Source organism: Pseudopipra pipra, chromosome W (genome assembly GCF_036250125.1).
Source record: "Pseudopipra pipra isolate bDixPip1 chromosome W, bDixPip1.hap1, whole genome shotgun sequence".
Taxonomy (NCBI): domain Eukaryota; kingdom Metazoa; phylum Chordata; class Aves; order Passeriformes; family Pipridae; genus Pseudopipra; species Pseudopipra pipra.
This window is the reverse complement of record NC_087580.1, coordinates 41063694-41088161: the sequence shown is the minus strand read 5'-3', so window position 1 is coordinate 41088161 and position 24468 is coordinate 41063694. Positions and strand designations below refer to the sequence as shown.

At 56.9% G+C, this 24468-nt stretch overlaps 2 protein-coding genes and 1 pseudogene across 2 annotated transcripts; 2 read left to right on the top strand and 1 right to left on the bottom strand.

Moving 5' to 3' along the window:
• Positions 1 to 2997: 2997 nt before the first annotated feature.
• LOC135405042 (maestro heat-like repeat family member 5) lies at positions 2998 to 5857 on the top strand. The gene is made up of 9 exons (XM_064639760.1): positions 2998 to 3234; positions 3397 to 3533; positions 3811 to 3958; positions 4200 to 4387; positions 4476 to 4613; positions 4887 to 5001; positions 5173 to 5310; positions 5568 to 5744; positions 5816 to 5857. The coding sequence occupies exons 1-9, from the start codon at positions 2998 to 3000 to the stop codon at positions 5855 to 5857; spliced, it is 1320 nt and encodes a 439-aa protein (XP_064495830.1).
• Positions 5857 to 10039, top strand: LOC135405041 (maestro heat-like repeat family member 5). The gene is made up of 13 exons (XM_064639759.1): positions 5857 to 6028; positions 6384 to 6532; positions 6810 to 6957; positions 7178 to 7365; positions 7454 to 7591; positions 7718 to 7832; positions 8004 to 8141; positions 8398 to 8574; positions 8689 to 8844; positions 9001 to 9102; positions 9229 to 9331; positions 9581 to 9625; positions 9937 to 10039. Exons 1-13 carry the CDS (start codon positions 5921 to 5923, stop codon positions 10026 to 10028), a joined length of 1659 nt encoding a protein of 552 aa, XP_064495829.1. The 5' UTR covers positions 5857 to 5920; the 3' UTR covers positions 10029 to 10039.
• A 10014-nt stretch (positions 10040 to 20053) lies between these two features.
• Positions 20054 to 24468, bottom strand: part of LOC135405040 (zinc finger protein 721-like) — a 234001-nt pseudogene continuing 229586 nt past the window's right edge.

Here is a 24468-nt window from a genome sequence, read left to right as displayed (position 1 = left end):
GACCATGGAAGACTGTCTTTATTTGAGAGCACTTGATATGCAGACAAGCATTTTTTTCCCTTTTCTTTTTTATTTTTAAAGGGAGAATAGAAACAACTGGAAAGTATCACAGGTTGCTGAGCTCTACTGGCTCTACTGCCCACAGTTTGTAAGTTTGCTTAGCAGCTAGAAGGAGTTTTTTTGCTTGTGGGTATTTTTTTTTTTTTACATAGATAATGTTTCTGCCAGGAAAAAATAGTCATGTAAATAATAACAAAGGCACTTTTAGATTTTATTCTTTCCTTTGAGGTTTTTATTTTATCCTTTAACGTCCGTGTCCAAACTGTTCCTTGCAACGAGCAGAGCTGATAAAATACTTGCGTATATTTAAAAAACCCACAACTGGGCTCCTTTATCACATGGTCGAAGCATTAGGGCTGTAGAAACCAACCCAAACCAACTGCTACCTGTGCATTAAACCCAGAAGTGTAAGGTTTGGGTACACTTTTACAGCTCCTTGTCTGCTGCTTTTGAAAGGAGCTAGACATAGAAAAGTATCCTAAAAAAGTGAAGTCTGTGGAAGAGGAGATACTGATGGTAAAACACCGATGGGCTGAGAGCACACAACATATGGCAGCTTGGACGCCACCTCAAGTTGGTTTTGGAGTTGATATATTCATTTACATTACTAGATTAGGGGATGTGTTTTACTGAAATTTTAGCTCCTGCCAAACTGAACACACGGGAAAAACAAAACTTTCATTCAGTATGCATTGATGAGGATTTTTTGGCAAGCAGACTCATAGAAGCATCTTCAGGCAAAGGACTGGATCTTTCAAGGAACGTCACTGAACTTTAAAGCACCCACCTGAGTGTCCCTAGGATGAGTGGGAAGACCGTAGAAAGGCTGGAGCACTCACTCTCTCAACTCCAAATCATCCAATACAGATTTGGCTTTGTATTTTTGAGCCCTTCAAAGCTTTCCTGGCCAGTTAGCTCTCTGCAGCAGAGGAGGGATTAGTGTTTTTGCAATATCCTCCCTTGTTTGGGGTGCTTTTGGAAGACTGAGGGAATTTTTGTTACTTGAGGGCTTTTATCCCTTACCGGAATTATTCTATTCTTATCCCTTAATAAAAAACCCTTTGCAAACCAAACAAAGCCAGGTTTTTTTGCTTCTGCTTAGTTTTTGAAATTGACTCTCAATGGATCATGTGAAGGCAAATGAGTTGCTGCTGATTTCAGTGCAGCCGCGGCCAAAGGGGTCAGAGCAGCATTCGTGCCCTTGCCCACACGTTGCTCCTCTGTGTCACAGCCCCCTGTTTAGATGGCCACAGCCAGGACTTCTCCCGAGGGGGCTCCTTCTGCTGCCATGAGCAGGCACAGGAGGGGAATGTTTGCTCCTTTTTGGAGCCACTCCTAAAGTTCACGTCCAGCTGTCTCAGATGCTTTAGGGAATGGATTCCTTCCAACCTGGGGCAGGTTGGTCAGGTTGGGGGAGGCCACAGGGCCCGTGTCCGTGTGTCACAGGGCCCTTTGTGACATGGTGGCCGTCGCCAATGGGATGGGACAGGGCAGGGTGTCCAAGGGCCCTTTGTGACACATCCTGATATAGGTGTTTGGCAGTAACGCGGCCGCGCCACAGTGCTCAGAGCACGCGTCTGGTCAGGACGGGACTGAGCGGTGCTGTGAGGAGTCTCCTCGCAGCCAACTCATTCGTTGCTGACCCGAAGCGATTCTGAGAGTTCTTTTTCTTGCAAGTTCCCTCGAGGCCATACCACAGGAGTTGGTGACCCGGAGGTTTTTCCGAGGCATCCCCACTCCCTGTGGGAGTGGCCCTCGAGGCCAGGCCACAGGCCTTGGTGACCCGGAGCTTTTCTGGGCATCACCAGTGCTTGTGGAAGGTGCCTACGAGGCCAGACCACGGGACTTGGTCATCTGCAGTCCCTGTGGAAGGTGCCCTCGAGGCCAGACCACGGGACTAGGTCATCTGCAGTCCCTGTGGAAGGTGCCCTCGAGGCCATTTTGTGAAATTTGCCCAACAAGGTCTTTTCTGAGGTGTCTCTCGTGCAAGTTCCCTTGAGACAAGACTGTGGGATGGCAGGGAGACGCTTCAGCCTGTTCAGGCTGCTGAGGAGGAAGAACAGGAGTGGCCCTGGGGTGGCCCCAGCACAGCAAGCTGAGGAACCTCTGCAGCAGGGTGAGTGCTGGAGCTGGGCCACAGGGCTGGTGGCTGCAGCGAGCTTGGCCCCTTCCTGTCCCCTCTGGACACATCCAGGGAAAAAGGAGGGGGAAAGAGGGGCCACTGGGCACCCCAGGGCCGGCCCTGCCTGTGGAGTGCAGGGCTGGGCTGTGTTCCCTGGCCTCTCCTGCAGCCCCTCAGCTCCACCTGCGCTCGCTGTTTGACAGATCCAGGTCAGGACTGGATGGAGGAGCAGGACCGCCCCCGTGGCCGCTTCCGCAGAGCAGTTCAGGTACCTGCAGCCATCCCCCCCTGGGCTGGGCCTGCTGTCCCTGCTCCGCCTGGCACTGCTGGTGGAGCGCTCCCATGGACTTCCCTCTCTTCCCTACCCTTTCTTCTCCTGCAGAGGTTGCTGAAAATCATGCGCATTCGGCTTAGAACACCCAGAACCACACCACCTGAGCTCGTGTCAGAGCCTGACACCAGGCCAGCTGAGCTCAAGGAGAAGCCTGATGGCAGCACCGCGCCGATTGATCACACGGAAACCTCTGACACCGCTGTGAGCGAGGACACGGCCAACCCTGACACCGCACTGGCCGACCCCATTGCGAAGGATGACACAGAACCCAGTCACTGCACAGCAAAGCCCAACACCGCTTTGGCTGAAGACACAACCGGCTCTGACACCGCAGCCACTGATGTCATGGTCAAGGCTGACATGGCGCCGATGGCCATTGATGGCACATCACCCTCTGACGCAGCACCAGCCTGACACCGCTTTGGCTGGTGACACAGCCGGCTCCAACACTGATCTCGTGGCACAGGCTGACATCACACCGATGCCGACTGAGGGCAGAGCAAGCTCTGATGAGGCACCGATGGATGACGCAGCAAACCCTGAGACTGCCGTGACCGATGACACAACCAACACTGAAACCACAACAAGTGACCTCATGGCAGAGGGTGACGCCACGAGTGAGGGCATCGGAAACGCTGCCACCACGCCAGTTGAGAGTGTGACTGATGCTCCCAGTGTGCACTTTTTGGAGGGGAAAGGTGTCTCCAGTTGGAAGCCAGTAAGCAGCCTGTGGCCAGGGTTTAAGTCCCCCAGGGGTCTTGTGGCCTCTCAAGTTGGGTCTGCTGGCCCCCTAAGCCTTTGAGGCCAGCAGAGTGTGGTGGGAAGCTGGGCAACCTGCTCCCTCTGGCAGCTCTCCAACTCTCCCCCACTGCCTCTCCAGGTGCCGGTCATCGTTTGGTACATCCACCATGACCTCACCTCCCACGTGTCTCTGCACACTAACATCTGCAGGCTTGCTGAGGCACACCCATGCGATGTGGTGATGACTCTCCTGCGCTGTGCCCCAGAGTGTGACAGGTACAGGGCCCAGCTGCCTTGCTGGCTCAGGGATCACCAACCCTTACAAACCCTCACCCTGCAGAGCCTGTCCCATGTGGTCTGCCAGACAGATGGAGACTTCCAGGAATCTCGGGCCCCTCCATTTCCCAGCCTTGGCCTGTCAGCCCCCAATCCTACTGCCATATGCCCTCCTTGCCCCTCAAGGCACCGTGGCTCTGTCACCTGGGCCCCCACAGATGCCCAGACCACAGTGCCGGGGCTGAGACCCCCCTGACCCAGAGCTCTGGCTCCACAGAGCTGCTGCAATGATGTGGAGAAGCATCGGCTCCTCGGGAACAGCAGTGGAGAAGGTGCTGCCAACACTGCTCCGAGTGATGGAGGACTGGCCAGTGCATGGAATGTCCACCTCGGATGGCGACAACAGAGACGTGTTTGCCCTGGCTGTGAGTTTCTAAAAGTGGCCTTTGCTCCTCCCCATGTCGCCTCTCCAGTGACTCTCCATCCTCCCCCACCCCTGCATCTCCCTGCCTCAGGCCTTGGGCTGCAAATGTGGCTGAGGGGCAGGTTCAGGGGTACCAGGCTGGCTGCTCCCCCTGCCTCTCCCCTGGCCTCTCCCTCCCACACTTGGGCCCGGCCACATGGACCTCTCGCACTGAGTGCTGTCTCTGTGTGCTTTGATTGCAGGCAACCCTGGCACTGTGGCTGATCATCCAGGAGACCACGTGCCAGGATGCAGTCATGAATTACGTCCCCCACCTGCTCATGGCTCTGCTGTTCCAAGTGTCCATGAGCACAGAGCAGGTGCCAGAAGAGGTGAACACCTTCTGGAGGGGATGCCTGGAGCAACATCGCCTTCCCACCCAGCCCAGCAGGTGCTCCTTCCCAGTCCTCTCTCCCTGCCATGCCCTCGGGGCTGGGGTCAGCGCTCCCAGCATGACCTGGCCTTTGCTCTGCACACAGGTTTTTGGTAGAGACCATCAAGGCCCTGCTCTGCCACCTGCCATGGGAGGATATTTGGATGGCAAGGAAGCGCAGGCTTGCCTGGGACCCACTCCTAAATTCTGACACCCATCACTATGCAGTGGGTCTGCATGTCAGGTGAGACAATCTTGTCTCTGCTGCTCCCATCATCTCTACCCTGGGCACAGGGCACTCCACACAGCCCCCATGGGTGTAGGGCAGAGGGCCTTGGCCCCAAGGGATGGCCAAGCAGCTTGGAAAAGGCTGCGCGAGGCGGGTGCACAGGAGGAGCCACCTGCCATAGTGCCCACATCCCATCCTGGGCTGCTGGGAAAAGACCAAGACTCTGTGAGTCACTGCTGGGAGAGCTTTGCCCACCCTGCTCAGGGTTCATGCTTTTCTCCCTGACAGGGAGATGCGCCGCCAACTGACCCTCTCCCATTCTCCACTGGCAATCCACCTGCTGGGGCTGCTCAGCTCTGAGGACCCCCGTTGGGAGCTGCCTGCCCTGGAGTTCCTGGTGGAGGTGAGCCCGATGGTCAGCGCTGCCTGGCCTGCCTGCCTCCCCCTCTCTGCCCTCTCACAGCCACAGCTGCCCGGGACGGTGCCTGCGCCCTGTGCTGCTGCCTGGGCCCAGCCCTGGGCAGCTCCAGGCTCCTGCTGCCCGGGCACCCTGTCACTGCTCTCTGCCTTCCAGCTCCTGGACTTTCTGGACGGAAGGAGATGTCACAGCAGTGTTGAGCAGATCCTGTCAAGGCACCTGCAGAGTGAGTGCCCAGAGAGACGTCGCCTGGCTCTCCAAGGCCGCATGGTGCTCTGGACGGATCTGTCAATGGTGAGAAGGGGACACCCGGCTGAAGCCACACAGGCAGCCTGGGGCTGGGGAAGGCAGTCCCTTGGTCTTGGCAGGGCTTTGGCAGCTGTGGCAGCTGCTCCCAGCTCTCCTGCCTCCCTGTTCTGCTGCCTGGGCCCTGCGGGACAGGCCTTTGGCCTCTGGGCCCCGGGGCAGCAGGGTGGGGTTGCACCGCCAGAGTGCCCCACCGCTGTTGCAGCTGTTCAGGGCTTGACAGCACAGCACTGTGTTCCACACAGGCCCAAAGCATCTGCAGCCTGTCTCAACACCTCCTGGAGCTGCTGCCTGATGCAGACGGAGAGCTGGTCGTGATGACCCTCTCTGTGTTTGTGACTGTGCTCTGGGACAAAGACATTCAGGCATTCATCTCCACTGCCCCCAAGCTGGCTGAGGCGCTCCGGCCACTCTTAGACAACGTAAGGCTTTGTGTCCCCAGTCCACAGGCACTGGCTGCTGCCAGGAAACTTTGTGCCCTGTGGATGTTCAGGCTTGTGCCTGTGCCTGGTTGGCCTGGAGCATCCAGTGCTGAGGTCTTTTTCTCTTCTTTTGCACCCATGTGCAGCTGTCCTCCTTTCACTTCTTCCAAACGGTGATGGAGGTACTGGTGGAAGGGGGAACACAGCCCTTGGAGATGCAGATGCACCAGAGCCTGGTGCTGTGGTTCTTCCTGCACTATGATGAGCACCAGTGTGTGGCAGAGGTGAGCACTGTGGGCTCTGGGGTCCCCGTGGCAGGGGCTGGGCTGCCTCCTGCCCTGGGGCTTCATGGGCTCCAGCCTCCTCCTGCCCAGGCACCAAGACCTGGCCACAGAAGCTCAAGACACCTCCTCTTCCAGATTTTTATGGAGGAGAAAGGTGTCTCCAATTGGCAGCAAGTAAGCAGCCTGTGGCCAGGGCTCAAGTGCCCCAGGGGTCTCGAGGCCTCTCACACCAGGTCCGCTGGCCCCCTAAGCCTTTGAGGCCACACTGTGTGGTGGGAAGGGAAGTACTTCTTGGGGAAGCTGGGCAACCTGCTCCCTCTGGCAGCTCTCCAACTCTCCCCCACTGCCTCTCCAGGTGCCGACCATCGTGAGATCCATGCACCAGTGCCTCACCTCCCACATGGCTCCAGGTGTCAGGATGCACACTAACATCTGCAGGCTCGCTGAGGCACACCCACATGATGTGGTGATGACTCTCCTGCGCTGTGCCCCAGAGTGTGACAGGTACAGGGCCCAGCTGCCTTGCTGGCTCAGGGATCACCAACCCTTACAACCCCTCACCCTGCAGAGCCTGTCCCATGTGGTCTGCCAGACAGATGGAGACTTCCAGGAACCTCGGGTCCCTCCATTTCCCAGCCCTGGCCTGTCAGCCCCCGATCCTGCTGCCATGTGCCCTCCTTGCCCCTCAAGGCACCGTGGCTCTGTCACATGGGCCCCCACAGCTGCCCAGACCACGGTGCTGTAGCTGAGACCCCCCTGACCCAGAGCTCTGGTTCCACAGAGCTGCTGCAATGATGTGGAGAAGCATCGGCTCCTCGGGAACAGCAGTGGAGAAGGTGCTGCCAACACTGCTCCGAGTGATGGAGGACTGGCCAGTGCATGGAATGTCCACCTCCGATGGTGACAGCAGAGATGTCTTTGCCCTGGCTGTGAGTTTCTAGAAGTGGCCTCTGCTCCCCCCACATCACCTCCCCCACCCCTGCATCTCCCTGCCTCAGGCCTTGGGCTGCAAATGTGGCTGAGGGGCAGGTTCAGGGGCACCAGGCCGGCTGCTCCCCCTGCCTCTCCCCTGGCCTCTCCTTCCCACACTCGGGCCCTGCCACGTGGACCTCTCGCACTCAGTGCTGTCTCTGTGTGCTTTGATTGCAGGCAACCCTGGCACTGTGGCTGATCATCCAGGAGACCAAGTGCCAGGATGCAGTCATGAATTACATCCCCCGCCTGCTCATGGCTCTGCTGTTCCAAGTGTCCATGAGCACAGAGCAGGTGCCAGAAGAGGTGAACACCTTCTGGAGGGGATGCCTGGAGCAACACCGCCTTCCCACCCAGCCCAACAGGTGCTCCTTCCCAGTCCTCTCTCCCTGCCATGCCCTGGGGGCTGGGGCCAGCGCTCCCAGCATGACCTGGCCTTTGCTCTGCACACAGGTTTTTGGTCCAGACCATCAAGGCCCTCTTCTGCCGGCTGCAGTGGGACAATGAGGTGGTGTCAGTGGAGCGCAAGCGTGGCTGGGACACGCTCCTCTGTGCTGACACCCAGCACTATGCAGTGGGGCTGCTGGCCAGGTGAGACACCCTTGTCCCCGCTGCCCCCATAATCTCTGCCCTGGGCATGGGGCACCCCACACAGCCTGCTGGGAGAGCTTTGCCCACCCTGCTCAGGCTCCATGGTTCCTTCTTTCCCCCTGACAGGGAGATGCGCCACATCTTGCTCCCTTTCTATTCCCCACTGGCAATCCACCTCCTGGGGCTGCTCAGCACTGAGGACCCCCGTTGGGAGCTGCCTGCCCTGGCCTTCCTTGTCGAGGTGAGCCCGATGGCCAGCGCTGCCTGGCCCGCCTGCCTCCCCCTCTCTGCCCTCTCAGGGCCGCAGCCGCCCAGGATGGTGCCTGCACCCTGTGCTGCTGCCTGGGATCAGCCCTGGGCAGCTCCAGGCTCCTGCCACCCGGGCACCCCGTCACTGCTCTCTGCCTTCCAGGTCCTGGACTTTCTGGACAGGAGTAAATGTCATGACAGTGTCCTGCCCATCCTCTCAAAGAACCTGCGGAGCCAGTGCCCAGAGAGGCAGCGCCTGGCACTCAGAGGCCTCCTGGTGCTTGCTGTGGATCCCTCAATGGTGAGAAGGGGACACCCAGCTGAAGCCACACAGGCAGCCTGGGGCTGGGGAAGGGAGGCGCTTGGGTTTGGCTGGGCTTTGGGAGCTGTGGCAGCTGCTCCCAGCTCTCCTGCCTCCCTGTTCTGCTGCCCTGGCCCTGTGGGACAGGCCTTTGGCCTCTGGGCCCCGGGGCAGCAGCAGTGCGGTTGCACCGCCAGAGAGCTGTTGGTGGGGCACCTGTTCAGGGTTTGACAGCACAGCACTGTGTTCCACACAGGCCCAAAGCATCTGCAGCCTGTCTCAACACCTGCTGGAGCTGCTGCCTGATGCAGATGGAGAGCTGGTCGTGATGACCCTCTCTGTGTTTGAGGGTATGCTCCAGGATGAAGACATTCGGGCATTCGTCTCCACTGCCCCCAAGCTGGCTGAGGCACTCCGGCCACTCTTTGACAACGTAAGGCTTTGTGCCCTCCACCTCCAGGCACTTAGTGGATGTTCAGGTCTGTGCCTGTACCTGGTTGGCCTGGAGCATCCAGTGCTGAGGTCTTTTTCTCCTCTTTTATCCCAGGACAACACCCACGTGCAGCTGCTCTCCATTCGCCTCTTCCGAGAGGTGATGGAGCTGCTGGTGGAAGAGGGAACACAGCTCTTGGAGACACAGGTGCACCAGAGCCTGGTCCCACTGTTCATCCATGGGCATGATGAGAACCAGTGCGTGGCAGAGGTGAGCACTCCTGGGCTCTGGTGTCCCTGTGCACAGGGCTGGGCTGTCTCCTGCCTTGGGGTCTCAAGGGCTCCAGCCTCCTGCTGGCCTTTGAGCAGGGACACAGGGGCTGTGCCCTGCCTGTGGTGCCATGTCCCGCTCTCTGCTGCTCTGCAGGCCTCTCGGGAAGTGCTGCTTTGCGCTACCAGGTTCCTCAAGAGAAGGAACCTGGAGAAGCTGTTGAGGAAAGAGCAGCACTTCAAGTTCTGTGATTGCCTGGTAAGGATGACCCTGAAGGCCCAGCCTCAGGCTGGACAAGCCCCCAGGCCCCGATGCCAAGTGTGCGGGGCTGGCGCTGTGCCCCTGCCACTGCTGCAGCCACAGACACCCCCCTGCCCTCTGCAGATGGACAAGGACGTGAGCCGAAGGGCCGAGCACCTGCACCAGGCCCTGCCCTACCTGCAGAGCCCACAGCAGCCCCTGCGAGAGGCGGCCGTCAGGTTCATGGGTGAGCCCCAAGCCCGCAGTCCCTCCCTCCCCACTGCAGCTCAGCCCTAGCCCCGGCTGCTCCAGCGGCAGCAGGATGTGGCCCAGGGATGTGCTGGGGAGCCCCGAGTGCCCTGGCGGCTGCTGCTGCCCTCTGCCAGCCGCGCCCTTGGGTGTCCTGATGCCGGAAGGCCCCGGCTCAGCCCTGCCAGGCCAGGAGGCCGTGGGGGGAGCTGTGCTGCTGGGGCCCTGACACGCTCTCTGTTCCCAGGGATTGCTGCCTGGCACATGCAAGACCTGCAGCTCCTCATGAGGGGTGAGTGAGGACAGTGGGCTCTCACTGGGGGCTGGCAGGGGGGAGCACAGACCCTGGGCAGGGAGCTGCAATCCCTGTCCTGCCTGCGCGGGGCTCTGCTCCCTGCACGGACAAGGGGCGCTGTGGGCAGAGCAGGGACACATTTCAGGGGCAGGGAGAGGATTGGGGGCCAGCACCTTCCCGCTCATCCTGTTGACCCCTGCTCCCTGCTGGCCATGGCAAGAGCTGGCTGGGATGGCTCTGGCAGGAAGGGCTCCTCAGGTTCCCACACATCCAGGCTCTGACCGTGGCTCCGTTCCTCTCTCTTTCAGCCTTTGAAGCCATGAGCCAGGACGACTGCCCGTCCTACTGCACCATGCGGACTGAATTCTTGTCCGCTTTTAGACGGGCAGTAACAAAGTAATCTCCAGCCAGACAACCTCTGTCCCTCCAACAACACTGGAAGACCAAGGGACAAGACCACTTCTCATGGGAGCTGGAGATTCAGCTGATGCTGAGCCAGCCGGCAAGGCCAGGCAGCTCCTGGCCTGCCCACCTCTAGGAACAGCCCCTTCCCTTCCCAAACCTTCCCTTCCCAAACCTTCCCTTCCCAAACCTTCCCTTCCCAAACCTTCTCCTGCCCACACTTAATCCTCCCTTTCCCCTTAGCTTAAGAAGGTTCATCCCTTCCCTTCCCCTTAGATTAATAAACATCAGCTCCCCTCCTCTCCCCTCCCCTCCCCTTCCCAAACCTTCCCTTTCCTCCCCAAACCTTCCCCTGTCCACACTTCATCCCTCCCTTTCCCCTTAGCTTAAGAAGATTCATCCCTCCCCTTCCCCTTAGATTAATATCAGATCCCCTCCCCTCCCTTCCCCTCCATCCCCTTTCCTTCCCTCCCCAAACCTTCCCAAACCTTCCCTCCTCTCCCCTCCCCTCCCCAAACCTTCCCTCCTCTCCCCTCCCCTCCCCAAACCTTCCCTCCCCTTCCCTCCCCTCCTGTCCCCTCCCCAAACCTTCCCAAACCTTCCCTTCCCTCCCCTCCCCTTGCCAAACCTTCCCTTCCCTTCCCTTCCCAAGCCTTCCCTTCCCAAACCTTCTCTTCCCTCCCCTCCCCTTCCCTTCTCCTGCCCACACCTCATCCCTCCCTTTCCCATTACCTTAAGAAGCTTCATCCCTCCCCTTCACCTTACATTAATAAACATTTGCTTTCTCCCCCTGACCTGCATCTTTGTGGAACTCAATCGCCACAAACCTCAGCCCTGCAGCTCACGGGCCCGCTCCTGCCTTGCTTTTGCCCCTTGTGCTGTGGGCACACACACACAGGGACAAGGGCACTTCAGGCTGCCCTTGTCCCTAGGGCTCTGGGACACATTTAAAACTGCTTTATCACAAGTCCCACCAGCACTTTCTCTCCAGTGCCACAGGGAGCCTGGCAAGCTGGGCACGCACCCACTCAGCAAACCCCTGGCAACTCTGCTCTGCCTCAGGCAACACCTCAGCTCAGCCATTGCAGCTGGGCTGGGGCCCTTCTGTCCCACACTCACTCGCAGCACTGACTGTCTCAGAGACAACACCTTCAGGACATCAACCTCAAGCCTACCCACAGGGTACCTGAGTACTCCCAAACAACAACAAAAATACCACCAATCTGCTCTACACCTATTCATCAACCCCTGCAAGCACCCCAAAGCACAAGCATCACACCTCAGCCACAGCCCCTGGCTGACAGCAGAAAGCACCAGCCATCTCCTTGCCATAGGATCAAGATGTTGATCTGTTCTCTACACACTCAGCTCTCCTTCCTCTCCACCTGATTTTATTGTGCTCATTACCTGACTGCACACGCTGAGCTTCTTGGCCTCCAAATGTTTATAACTATCTTGGTCTCGAAAATTCTCGTCTCCTCTGCACCTTCTCTACTCAGAAGAAATGTAGGGGTTTTTTGGTTCCTTTTTTTTTTCCCCTAACTCTTACAAGCAAACTGCTGTTTGGATCGATGGAATCATTTGCTCCTCCTTTACTGTCTTGGAAACAAAGGCACAACTTTAGAGCCTCTACTCTTTCTCTCCCTTACCATCAGGATTAAGGCATAAAGGAGCTTCTCTGGGCTGCATGCAGGTGACATTGTCTTGGCAATAACCCAGAACTAGCTTGGAGTGAAACTGTGTTCACCCAGCACAAGAGTGTATGGAACAGACCCAAGACTAGTGCTGCCATTCTGTTCAGAAGGCGGAGAAATTCACATGCAAACATCAAACTCTTCTTGTGCAAGCATGTGGAGAGCTGAGCAGAAACACAACCCCAGCTATCCCAGTCTCCACGTACCTCTCTGTGTGCTAAAGCAAGAGGAGGAATGGACACCTTCGTCTGAGTTTGTAGGTGTACTTTACAAGTTAACTCTTCCAAGTCTTCTGGTAGTCTCCAAAGCAGAGAGACTTCACAGCCCCTGCTCCAGCGCCTGCACCCTCCAGCTACGGCACCCGAGACCTTTTGCTCTTCGGCTCCCCAAATGCATCAGCTGCAACAGCAGCCTAAGGCAACCTAAAGCAGAGGGGCACAAAGAGCTGTGGGAAGGAACAGCCCTGTGTCCATGCAGACACACACACAGCACGCAGCTGCAACACAGGCATGCGAGGAAAAGCCCCAGCCCTACCAGTCCTCTTCGGGAGCCTTCATTCATTGCAAGAGGAGCCCGGCTCAGCTTCTCCTCCAGAACAAGCGGCTTCGAAGCTGTCGTGGGGGCCGGCGGAGCACAGGAGGTGCTGCAAGGGCAAGGTGCAGTTGGCCACCAAGTCATCGTAGCCGACGGGGATGTCGAGGAAGACGGAGAGCTGGATTGCCTGGGCTGGGCCGGGCTGGGCTCGGATGGGCTGGGCCAGGCTGGGCTCGGGCACACCTGGGCGTGGGGCGGTGCCGGGCGGGGAGGAGCCGCGGGGGCGGGCCCGGGCTGGGGATGGGCGGGCTCCCGTCTCAGTTCGCTCCTGTCCCGCCCCGCTTTAGCCCAGGCCGGGCCGGCAGGAGCCGGGAGCTGCCGCCGGGAGGAGCCGCTGCCCAGCCCCGAGAAGCGCGGCGGGGACACACAGCCGCTGACAAGGCCGGGACAAACCTCCGCCCCGCCCGCCGGGCTCCAAACCCGCCGCTCCGCATCTCCCGGCGAGGGCTGAGCCTGCCCCTGCTCCGACCTGCGGCATCTCGGCGCCTGCACGGCCAGAGCGGTGACCCAGGGCAGCGCTGCCCCAGCCGCCCGCAGGGAGGAGCGCATCGGGATGGGCTGGCTCCGCCTCTGAAAACTTCCTTGGAACAGCTCTGCCGGTTGGGCATTAATCGCAGCTGATTAAGGTTTTTGGCACTCGGCGTGCAGGCTTTGTTTTGGGGCGCGTTTCTTTGGGGCTCTGATGGCACCTAATAAAGTTGAAATGAAAAGAGTTGGAATTGCTTTGCGAAGTTCACAGCAAGATGGGCTGAACTGGGTAGGGAACAAGGAAGTCCTGCTTTCCGTGTGGCACTGTTTAGCTGACATCGTCCCAGTGAGGTTTCAATGCCTGAGATGTGGTCTTCTGAATGTCCACTGCAGCTGGATGGTGCCGAGGCTGGATGAGAGCTTGCAGCCTTTTCTGGGCATTTGTTTCTTTCCTTTTTTCTTTTCTTGTCCTTTTCCAGACCACTCTTCTCACCTCAACCCTTCATCTTTCCTATTCTACCCAGACCGGAGCGGAGTGCCCCTGGTTTGCCACCTCCTTTCCTCCTTGCCCCCTTGCCCATGCTCTTTTCTTCTTTGAGAGCTCCAAGTTTTGCAGGAGCACCAAGCCAAGGCTCCTTCCAGCCTCAGACAGAGCAGGGGGCTTCCCATTGCCTCCTTTGGAGAGAGCAGGTGGAACAGCTTCAGCAATGTTATCGTTCCTCACAGGGAAGCAACCCTTCTGCCAGAAAAACTTGGAGAGTCTTTTAGCAGACTTCTGACAGGCCTCCTTCCAAGGCTTTTAAGTTCTTTGATCTGTCCCTATTAGCTGGAGAAAAGAAGTGTGGGAGATTTTTTGGAGCTCAGATGGGACAGGTGTCATGGTTTGAGATTTTCCCAAATCCTAATACCCTAGTCCAAGCCCCCTTCCCCATCTCAACCTAATGTGGGATGGGTTTTTCCAGACAAAACACTCCAGACTCAAAGTGGGGAAAAGGGAATATATTACAAAGACTGTACAAATAAATATTATAATACATTATACACACGATCACAACTATCTCTACCATGACATAAGTATTTACAATGGATCAGATCTCCTCTCCCCTCCAAATAAAAGTCCAGGAGGGAAAGAAGGACAGATCCCTTTCCAGTCTCTGAACAGCAGTATCTTCTAAGGCAGCAGGTTCTCCTCATCCGTCTTCCATGCAGAGTTGCAACTGGATTGTTGTAGCTGGATCCCTTTTCAATACACACAAGGGGGTCTCCAAGCCCCTCGGCTCTCCTTCGGTCCAAGCGAAGGCCTCACCTGTGGACTGCCAGCAGGGACCAGACTCGCGTCACCACAGGTATATCACGAAATGCAGGGGTATCTTCGTGAAAGTCCCTTCCTCAGGGGTTCACCCCTGAGTCAGAACATCTTGGGCAGCATTCAGTTGCAAGCCTTTGCCTCAAGAGTTCTACCAGAGCTCCTGTGCTCCGTCTCAGGCTGCCAGGCTTGTCAGCAGCAGCAGGGGGGCCAAGGTCAACTCCCCCTGCATTCCTTCTCCGTCCCGGTCAAGCTTCAGGACGCTTTTGAGCTTCTTAGCTCCTCTCTGCAAGTGCTGTAGTACTCCAAGGCTCTTTCAAGTAAGAGTCTATCATCTTCCTCCTTTCTCGGAGGTCTCAAAGGAGTTTGGGGGGGTCTGGGTCAGTTCTTACCCCCAAAACTCTGTAACTCTGCTGCTGACTCTCTTTTCCTCGGCTCTCCTTCCAGGAGTCCTTTCTCTGGTGCTGCATGTCTTTGTTACTTCTTCGGTTCGGTTCTTATCTGTCCTGGCTCTCTGCCACCGTTTCTCTGGTCAGTGTTGGCTGCTGCTTCGCCGGTCGCTGCCCACGATGCAGAAACATCTCCCGGCTTAACTACAGACACTTAGCCCAGTCTAAGACTGTTCCAAGTCTCTGCAGTCCCCCCAACCGGGGGCTGGGGGGGCCAGAGCCCTCCAAGGGGCTCCGAGCCCCTTCCTCGTGGCTCTACAACATGGCCACCTCTCCTGCAAACAACTAAACTACAACCCTTCTTCTTCCAGTCAGCTTGTGGTGTGTTTACATTTCTCAGGAGCGCAGATTGGACAAATCTCAAGTGTTACCACCCCTGGGGGTTACCACTTAGCCTCTGAGGGAAAACCTAGTTCAAACCATTACAACTTGCACACATGTATTTCAGTGTGAAGCTGTGCAAGAGCCTCCCTAGGCACTGCCCTGTACCTTTGTACGTGTGTACACCTGTGCCTGTGCTTGTTTCCCGTGTGTAGAAGCTCATCCCATGAGCGGTTGCACACAATGTCATGTAAGGCAGGGCTCTGCTGACATCCTCCTGGGCAGTTTCAGTATTGCCATCTGAGGACTTCCCTTCTCTGATTTCACGAGCTAACTCCTGCTGTGCCAAGTTGTGGCAAGGCAGGGGCAGGAGCAAGAAAACCAGTCTCTGTGTCCAATACAGAAGGTGGGAGGGTGGGAGGGCAATTCCATCTTGGGATGGATTCTGCTGATGAAGAGTGTTCTGTCTCTTTTGGGCTGTGGGGTTGCTGTAGGGTTGCTGCCAAAGGTGTGTGCAGACGGACAGATAAACAAGGTCAAGATGGCCAAGTAAGAAATGATGAGGGAACACACGGCAGAACACTTTACAACTGTTGTGATCTTGGCCTGCCTGAAAAGAAGATGAAGAAAAAGTTTTAAGATTTTTCTTGTAATTTCATAATCTTTTTTTTGACTTTAAAGTTTTTGAAGAAAACTGTAGGATGTTTTAGCAGCTCCTTCTGTTGTACACTAATTTTAAAAGGTGAAAAAGAACACAGAGGTCTTGAATAATTGTCTCAGTAGTTAACAAAGTCCAGTGAAATGGTTGGGATATAAATGGATGTTAATTAGGCATTGTCACTGGAACCCGACAACAAATATTTCTGTGGAAAATCACAGACTTTTCCTCTCAGAAGATTTATTTTGCTACCCAGTGAAGAGACTCTCTAAGTCAAATACCTAATTAATATTTGTCAGTGCAACCTACACAAGCCTACACATGGGTCTCTTGTGTTTGCCACTGGGTACTATGGGGAGAGAAGTGGTCACAGTTTTTTTCCCAGTCCCTTATTTTACTGGCAGAGAATCTGTATTGCTTTTTAACAGTATTAAACCCAAATATAACTCCAAGTATATTTGGTTAGAACAATGAATAAATTCTCTGATTGAAAATCAGGATTAGCGTTCCCATTGTTGCCAGTAAACACTTTGATGGATGGCTTGAACTCCAAAATACATCAGAGATACTGTTGTTGGTACTTAAATTTGTCATTTTGGCAATATCAGCTGAAGACCAGGAAACTTTGTTCTCCTCACAACAACCAACTCCCATATTAGTCTATTAGATTTTCATGCTGATTTTGCCCGTTCCAAGTTAATGTCTGTTTTCTAATATTGCAGCAAATCAGAAGACAATTTAGATATGCCAGCAGGTTGTCTTCTACCAAGAGCTTGTTCAATCCCATTGGATTTTTGGGATTCATAAAAGTGTAATTTAAACAAGTGTAATTTTGATTGGCAACACCAGGAAATTTTAGGATTTTTTCCAAAAAACACCTGCTGAATGCAGTTTGATCCTTTTCTAGTAGTTTGTAATTGCACTGTCTGAAAATTTGACTCCAAGACAGCAGGTTAACTGAAAAGCAGAGTTTCAGGTTTATTTTAGGTATGTGATGACTTTGGCAACCAGTGATGAGTTGTGCCAACATGGTCCCAGCTGCCCTCAGAATGCTCCCAGTCACTCCCAGTATGACCCAGCCACCTTCACTGTGGGCCCAGTTGCTCCCAATATGATCCCAGTTGTGCCCAGCATGGTCCCAGTAGCACCCAGTTCCTCCCAGTGTGATCCCAATTGCTCCCAGTTGCCCCTAACACAGACCCAGTTGCTCCCATTATGATCCTGGTCTGATCCCAGTATGATCCCAGTACGATTGCAGTTGCCCCCTGCATGGTCCCAGTTTGTCCCAGTTGCCTCCAGCATAGATCCAGTCAATCCAAGTATGATCCCAGTCTTCCCCCAGTATGGTCCCAGTCAATCTCAGTTGCCCCACTGTAGATCCAGTCACTCCCAACTGCTCCCAGTTGCCCCCAGCATGGTGCAAGTCACTCCCAGTGTGGTGCCAGTCACCCCCAGTATGTTTGCAGACACTCCCAGTATATCCCAGTTGCTCTCAGCATGCTCGTAGTCACACCCAGTTACTTCCACTTGCCCCAGGATGGTTCCAGTTTTCATTAGGACGATCCTGGTCACTCCCAGTCACTCCCAGTTTATGCCAGTTACCTCCGGCATGCACCCTGTCACTCCCAGTTACTCCCAGTTGCTTCCAGCAGGATCCCAGTTGCTCCAAGGATGTTCCCAGTTACCTTCCAGCCTGGCCCCACTGGCTCCCAGTTCCCCCCTGCGTAGTTCCAGTCACTCCCAGTTTGATCCTGGTCCCTTACAGTCACTCCCACTATGACTCCAGTATGGTGCTGGTCACTCCCACTATGATCCCAGTCACTGCCAGTCATTTCCAATAGGATTCCAGTTGCCCCCAAGGTGGTCCCAGTTGCTCCCAGTCACTCCCCCAGGATGGTTCCTTTCACTCTCAGGGACTCCCAGTCTGAGTCCAGTATGGCCCCAGTCACTTCCAGTCACTCCCTGGAGGATGCCATTTGCCTTTTGCATGGTCCCAGTTGCTCCCAGTATGATCCCAGTATGAGTCCAGTCACCTCCAGTATGATTCCAGTAACTTCCAGACACTTCCAGTATGAATCCAGTTTGATCCCACTTATCCCCAGAATGGCTGCAGTCCCTCTCACACACTCCCAGGATTATTGCAGTCAGTCCCAGTACGACCCCAGTATGACTAAAGCAGGGGCCCAACTGCTCCCAGTAGGATCCCAGTTGCCCTCCGTGTGGTTCCAGTTGCTCCCATTCACCCCTACTATGTTTCCAGTCACTCCCAGAATAATCCCAGTCACTCCCAGCCACTCCCAGTATAACCCACTTGTCTCCAGCATGCTCCTAGTCAGTCCCAGTATGATCCCACTCTCTCCCAGTAGGATTCAAGTTACCCCCTGCATGGTCCCAGTTGCTCCCAGTCCCTCCCAGTATGACTCCAGTATGATCCCAGCGACCCCCTATATGGTGGCAGTCACACCCAGGATGAACCCAGACATTCCCTGTCACCCCCAGGATAAAGCCATTTGCCCCCAGCAGGGTCCCACTTGCTCCCAGTCACCCTACTATAGTTCCAGTCCATCCCAGTAGGATCCCTGTCACTCCCAGTCTCTCCCAGTATATCCCAGCTGACCTCAGCATGCTCCCAGTGTGTCCCAGTACACTCCCAGGCAGTCCTAATATAATCCCAGTCACTCCTGGTCTCTCCTAGTATATCACAGTTGCCCCCAGTGTGGTCCCATTCACTCCCAGTTGCTCCCAGTAGCTTCCAGCATGATCCCAGTTGCTCGCAGCCACTCCCAGTCACACCCAGTGGGGTCCTAATTGCTCCCAGTATGATCCCAATCACTTCCAGTGTGATCCCACTTGCTCCCAGTATATCCCAGTTGCGCCAACGTGGTCCCAACTGCCCTCAGAATGCTCCCAGTCACTCCCAGTATGACCTCAGCCACCTTCAGTATGGGCCCAGTTGCTCCCAATATGATCCCAGTTGTGCCCAGCATGGTCCCAGTTGCTCCTAGTTCCTCCCAGTGGGATCCTAGTAGTTCCCAGCTGCCCCTAGCATAGAACCAGTTGCTCCCAGTATGATCCTAGTCAGATCCAGTATGATCTCAGTACAATCAAAGTTGCCACCAGTATGATACCGGTGACTTCCCGACACGTCCAGTATGAATCCAGTTTGATCCCAGTCATCCCCAGTATGGCTGCAGTCCCTCTCACACACTCCCAGGATTATTGCAGTCACTGCCAGTATGACCCCAGTAGGGGCCCAGCTGCTCCCAGTAGGATCCCAGTTGCCCCCAGTGTGGTTCCAGTTGCTCCCAGTCACCCCTACTGTGGTTCCAGTCACTCCCACTATATCCCAGTTGCCTCCAACATGCTGCCAGGTGCTCCCAGTATGATCCCCGTTGCCCCAGTTCTGGTCCCACTGGATCCAGTCGGGGTCTCGGTGTATCCCGGTGTCCCCCCTGTCCCCCCACCCCGGTGTCACCCCCTTTTCTCTCCCCACAGAGCTCCTGAGCTGGTGATGGCCGCAGCCCCTCCCCGGGGCCTCGGGCCCAGCCTGGACCCCCCCCCGTCCCCGTGAGGATTTTGGGGGGGTCGTGTGTCCCCCCTCCCCTGCTGCCACTCTGCCTCCACCCGGCTGCTCCCAGTGATCCCAGTAAAGCTTCCCAGTTCTCTCCAGTCCCGGTTACTGGGGGGCAGTGGGGGAGGGGCTTGGGGGAATCTCAAGGGGTGGAGCCGAATTTGGGGGGGGGCAGAACCGGCCCCAGGATGGATTGGGAATGGGGACCCCCCTGTGTTCCCCCTGTGTCAACCCACTCTGGGAGGGTCTTGGTGGGGCACCTGCCCCTTAAAAGGCACCAAGCTCACCCCAAAAGGTGCTGGGACCCCCCTAAACCTGCACACAGGCCCTGGAGAACCCCACAAACATACTCAGAGCCCACCCAGGATCCCACCTAACCCCTTTTTTTGGGGTGGTGGGACCCCAAATTGAGTTGGCTGAAGCTGGGGATTGAGGGGATGAAGTGGAAGATGTGAGAGGAGGGAAAAATGGGGGTTGGGACCCCCAGAATAATCCGGGGGTGGGGTGGGGATTGAGGGGACTTTGGAAAAGTGAAAGGAAGAGGGAGAAGCATGGAAAAGGGGGGGTGGTCTGGTGGGTCAGATGGTCCTATGAGGGTCTTTGGGCACAGAGGGGCTGGGAAAGGGCGATGGCCCCCTGAGCTCCCAACTTCCCGTGGGGTGCTGGGGGCTGCTGGATCCAATCTCAGCCTTGGGTTATGCCAACACTTTCAGTTTAGAGGAATTACAGAAGTGTGACTGAACCATTTAGGTCCCCCAGGTTTTAATGATGGCAAATCAGATCTACTGATAGAATTGAATTATTTAGGGTTACAAATGATCAGACAAAAGATCTTCATCAGAATTATTTACTGCACAATATACGCACTAAAACTACCAGGAGTACAGGATAAGACAGGACAGTGCTCTACCCTAAAGCAATTATTGAAGCAATTCTAGTCAAGCTGACTAGTCAAGTGGTCGAAAGGGATGAACTGACAGTCACTGGACTCCAGGGGTTGCCTCAGCATCAGGGGCTTCATTTGGGGTGGAAGCAGCGGCCGAAGCTCTTCCCGCAGTCGGGGCACTGGTAGGGCTTCTCTTACTGGTGGGTCCGTTGGTGTGAGGTCAAGTGACAGCTCTGGGTAAAGCTCTTCCCACACTCCCCACACTTGTAGGGCCTCTCCCCGGTGTGGATGCGGCGGTGGGTGATGAGGGTGGAGTTCTGCTTGAAGCCCTTCCCGCAGTCAGTGCAGCGGAAGGGCCTCTCATCCGTGTGCGTCCGCTGGTGCACGAGGAGACTGGAGCTGGTCTGAAACCTCTTCCCACATTGCAAGCACTTGTAGGGCCGTTCCCCGGTGTGGATGAGTTGGTGGGTACGGAGGTGGGAGCCCTTTGTGAAACTCTTCCCACATTCCCCACACGTGTAGGGACGCTCCCCAGTGTGGATGTTCTCGTGGGTGCGGAGGTGGAAGCTGTACCTGAAGCTCTTCCCACATTCTCCACACCTGTAGGGAGGTTCCCCAGTGTGGATGTGCTGGTGTCGGATCAGGTTGGAGTTGTCACTGAAACTCTTCCCACATTCCCCACACGTGTAGGGACGTTCCCCAGTGTGGATATGCTGGTGCCTGAGGAGGTCACAGCTCTGCCTGAAGCTCTTCCCACATTCCAAGCACCTGAAGGGCTTCTCCCTGCTGGCAGGCTGCTCAGGGACCACCAGGTCAGAGCTCCGGTTCAAGCTCCGGCCGCCTTCCCGGCACAGGTTGGGTCCTTCTTCCTCAGAGCACCCTGGGATGGCTTTGGAGCCCCTCCTGTGGGGGGATCTCCGGCCCTTTCCCTCCCCGCTGCCTTCCTGCGCCGGGGAGCCCTTCAAAACGGCCTCTCCCACCAGGGTCTCACGGGGGGATTTGTCCTCCGGGCTCTCCGTCCTCAGCTCGGGGCCTGGGGCAGGAAGCAAGAAGGACAGGGAGGGGATTTGCCTCCGGCCCACAGGGAAGGCCAAGGACATCCCCCCAACTCCGGCCCCGGCAGGACGGCGGCGCCAGCGGGGTTGTCCTGCAGCCGGGGCCATGCTCGGCTGACAGAGCCAGCACAACACCCGCCCAAAGGGACACTGACTTCCTCCTCACCTGCCTGGGGGGCCCAAGGCATCTTCCTCGCAGCCTCCTCCTCCATCTGCCCAAGCTTTGGGAAGGACAAATCCTGATGGGGGGAAAACAAGGGTTGAGCGCGTTGGCTTGGGGGTTCCTCCTGCCCAAGTCCATCTCTAGAGCTCATTGGGCATCCTGTGGCCATAAAGACCTCCAAAACACCAAGATCCAGCCCAGAAAAACCCAAACCACTGACATTCAGGCAAAAAACCCCTCAGAAATAGTGAGATGAACCTCTCACAAACTGCAAAAAGTTGAGATTCAGCTAAAAAACACTCCAAAATATCAAGATTCAGCCAGAAAAATTCTCCCAGAAGTTCCCCCTCTCTGGGCTCTCCCCTCTGGGGTTCAGAGGGTCCATCCCCTGTCTAGGATGCTGGGGGTCCCACTTAGGGATGCTGAGAGTGTTGGGGGTCCCAAGGGGCACTTCTGTTCTGACCCTCGCCTTTGGGGTGCCGTGTTCCCAGACATTCCCCCTCTCCAGGTTCTCCACTTTGTTGTCTCGAGGATCCCAGGGGTCCCTACTGTCCAGGTTTTCCCTTCTCTGCGCCGCCTCTCCAGGCACTTGAGGCTCTCGCAGCTCTCCCCTCTCTCCAGCCTGCCCCACTCTCCAGGGATCAAGGCATGGGGACACAGAGGGACTGCCATTGCAACCCCGTTCTCGCTCTCCCCACTCCCTTTACTCCCCTCTCCCACCCCTTTCCCACCTGCCCCCCAAACAACGGCTCCCCCCAGCTCCCTTTGGGGATGACCCACCACCCCTCCAGCTCCCTTTGGGGGTCCCACCCGCTCTTTTCACTTCTCTCACCCCTTTCCCATCGTGGCTGCTCCGCTCACCCGACAGCGGCAGGAAGGGCAGGGACAGGGGTGGAGCAGCAACAGCAACAGCAGGAGAACAATCACCCCCCATCCCACAAGTGCCCGGGAAGGGGGAACTCATCCCAAATATGGTGGGGGGAGTGTGGGGGCTTGGGACATACTCGGGCTGCCAGCACAGATTTCCCTGCAAAGTCTGCAGGGAGTCAAGCTCTGGAGAGGAGATTGTGCCCCATGGATGGGATTGCAGAGGCTCCCTCAGGTCCCCAGCAAGAATCAGCAACCACGAATAGACACAAAAGGCCTCCTCGAAAATTTCAGGGGAGTGTCCTGTAGGGAGGGGACAGTGTCACCCCACCAGGGCGGGGCTGGCAAGTGGGAGGCTGCTCCAGGGCTCTACAAGAGGCCTCATGCTCTGCTCGGCCCCAGCAGTGCCTGGTACCAACACCCCCGGCTGCCCCCGGCCCTGGGCAGCTCTGCTGCCACAGGCTGTGCCCTCACCGTGGCCCTGCAATGGCCCTGCCTGTCCCTCACCCGTGGCCCTGCCCATGGCCCTGTCCCTTGGCTCTCTCTGCCAGCTCAGTGTGGGGCACACGGGCTGGGGGTCCCTCCCAAGCCCCCCGGGCAGCCGGCGTTGGCTGGGGGGATGTGAGGGCTGGGCCTGCTCAGCACAGCCCCGGCCTCGTGCCCAGCGCCTCTTTCCTGACCCACACAAGAGCTTCCCGGCCCCCCCAGGGCTCCCCTGCTGCTGCCTCTGCTCCTGGCCCTGCCTTTGCTGCTCCCTTGGCTGGGGCAGCGGCTGCAGGGGGGGGATGGCAGCAGCTTCAGCTCCACGGCACTTCCTGGGGGGAGCTCAGCCCGGGGGGACGGGCAGGGACCTGATGGGGATGGACAGGGGCCCAGCAGGGACAGCCAGGGCCTGCAGGGGAAGGCACAGGGACAACCTGGCCCCCTACACTGACACCGCTGTCTCTGCTCCTCCTTGCAGGCTCCGTGGCCAGGCACAGTTTGTGTTCCTGGGTGCCCACCATCTCAGCACTTGGAGACGCTCAAATCAGCGCCCACAGCTCTGCAGCAAAGCCCCAGCTCACCTGGCACACAGGGGATGGACACAGCACCTGCTCGGGGATGGGCATTCACAGCTTTGTCTGTTCCCCACCACAGGGCTCTCCTTCCTCAGCAGCACCTCTGCCTTGCACTTATTCTCAGCCTCACCTCAGGGACAGCTCTGGGCTCACCTCCGCGCCACTTCTCAGCCTCACCTCAGGGCCTGGGCTCAAGGACAGGAACGTGCAGGGAGGGGACATCAGGTGCAAGCTGAGGGCTGCCTGCTGGCACTGGCCTCTGGGCTTCTTTCTCCTTCTACAACCAGCCCAGAACTCAGCCTGCTTTTCTCACACCACACATTTACACACTAACCTTGGAGATAGATATGGACAGACATCTCTATCACCCTGGGGATAGAGCCTCAAGCATGTGCTGCCATAGGAATGGCAATCACAGAATCACAGAATCAGCTGGGTTGGAAAAGACCTCTGAGATCATCAAGTCCAACCCTTGATCCAACCCTGCCGTGCTTCCCAGACCATGGCACTGAGGCCACATCCACTCTCACCTTCAACACCTCCAGGGACGCTGACTCCACCCCCTCCCTGCCCAGCCCATTCCAAGGCCTGATTACTCTCTCGGCAAAAAATTGCTTCCTAATATCCAACCTAAACCTCCCCTGGCACAGCTCAAGACCCAGCCCTCTTGTCCTACTGCTGCTTCCTGGCACAACAGCCCCACCCCCACCTGGCTCCAACCTCCTGGCAGGGACTTGCAGACAGTCAGGAGGTCTCCCCTGAGCCTCCTCTTCTCAAGCCTCAACACCCCCAGCTCCCTCAGCCTCTCCTCACACCACTTGGGCTCCACTCCCTTCCCCAGCCTCGCTGCTCTTCTCTGCACCTGCTCCAGCCCCTCCAGGGCCTTCCTCAACTCAGGGGCCCAGAGCTGGACACAGCACTCCAGGGGTGGCCTCACCAGCACTCACTCCAGCCCAACAATCACTTCCCTGCTCCTGCTGACACACTCTGCCTCACACAGGACACCACCCATTTGCCCTCTTGGCCACCTGGCCACACTCTGCCTCCTCTTCAGCTTCCTGTCCATCCACACTCCCAGCTCCCTTTCTGCCTGCCTGCTCTCCAGACACTCTGGCCCCAGCCCGGGGGGCTGACGGGGCTTCTTGTGGCCAAAGGGCAGGACCCGGCCCTTGGCCTGCTTGAACCTCATCCCCTTGCAATCAGCCCATGGATCCAGCTTGGCCAGGTCCCTCTGCAGAGCCCTCCTGCCTTCCAGCACATCAACACACCCCCAGCTTGGTGTCACCTGCTCATTTGCTGATGAAATGCCTGGTTCTGCAGCAGCTGCAGATGCTCAAGGGGCAGCAGG

Bases quoted from the DNA above. Each gene is read 5' to 3' on its own strand.
- LOC135405042 (XM_064639760.1), top strand. From the start codon at position 2,998: ATGCCGACTGAGGGCAGAGCAAGCTCTGATGAGGCACCGATGGATGAC. The intron at 5,311-5,567 runs GTGAGAAGGGGA...TGTTCCACACAG, and splicing joins TCTGGACGGATCTGTCAATG to GCCCAAAGCATCTGCAGCCT. The intron at 5,745-5,815 runs GTAAGGCTTTGT...GTGGATGTTCAG, and splicing joins TCCGGCCACTCTTAGACAAC to GCTTGTGCCTGTGCCTGGTT.
- LOC135405041 (XM_064639759.1), top strand. From the start codon at position 5,921: ATGGAGGTACTGGTGGAAGGGGGAACACAGCCCTTGGAGATGCAGATG. The intron at 6,958-7,177 runs GTGAGTTTCTAG...CTTTGATTGCAG, and splicing joins GAGATGTCTTTGCCCTGGCT to GCAACCCTGGCACTGTGGCT. The intron at 8,575-8,688 runs GTAAGGCTTTGT...CTTTTATCCCAG, and splicing joins TCCGGCCACTCTTTGACAAC to GACAACACCCACGTGCAGCT.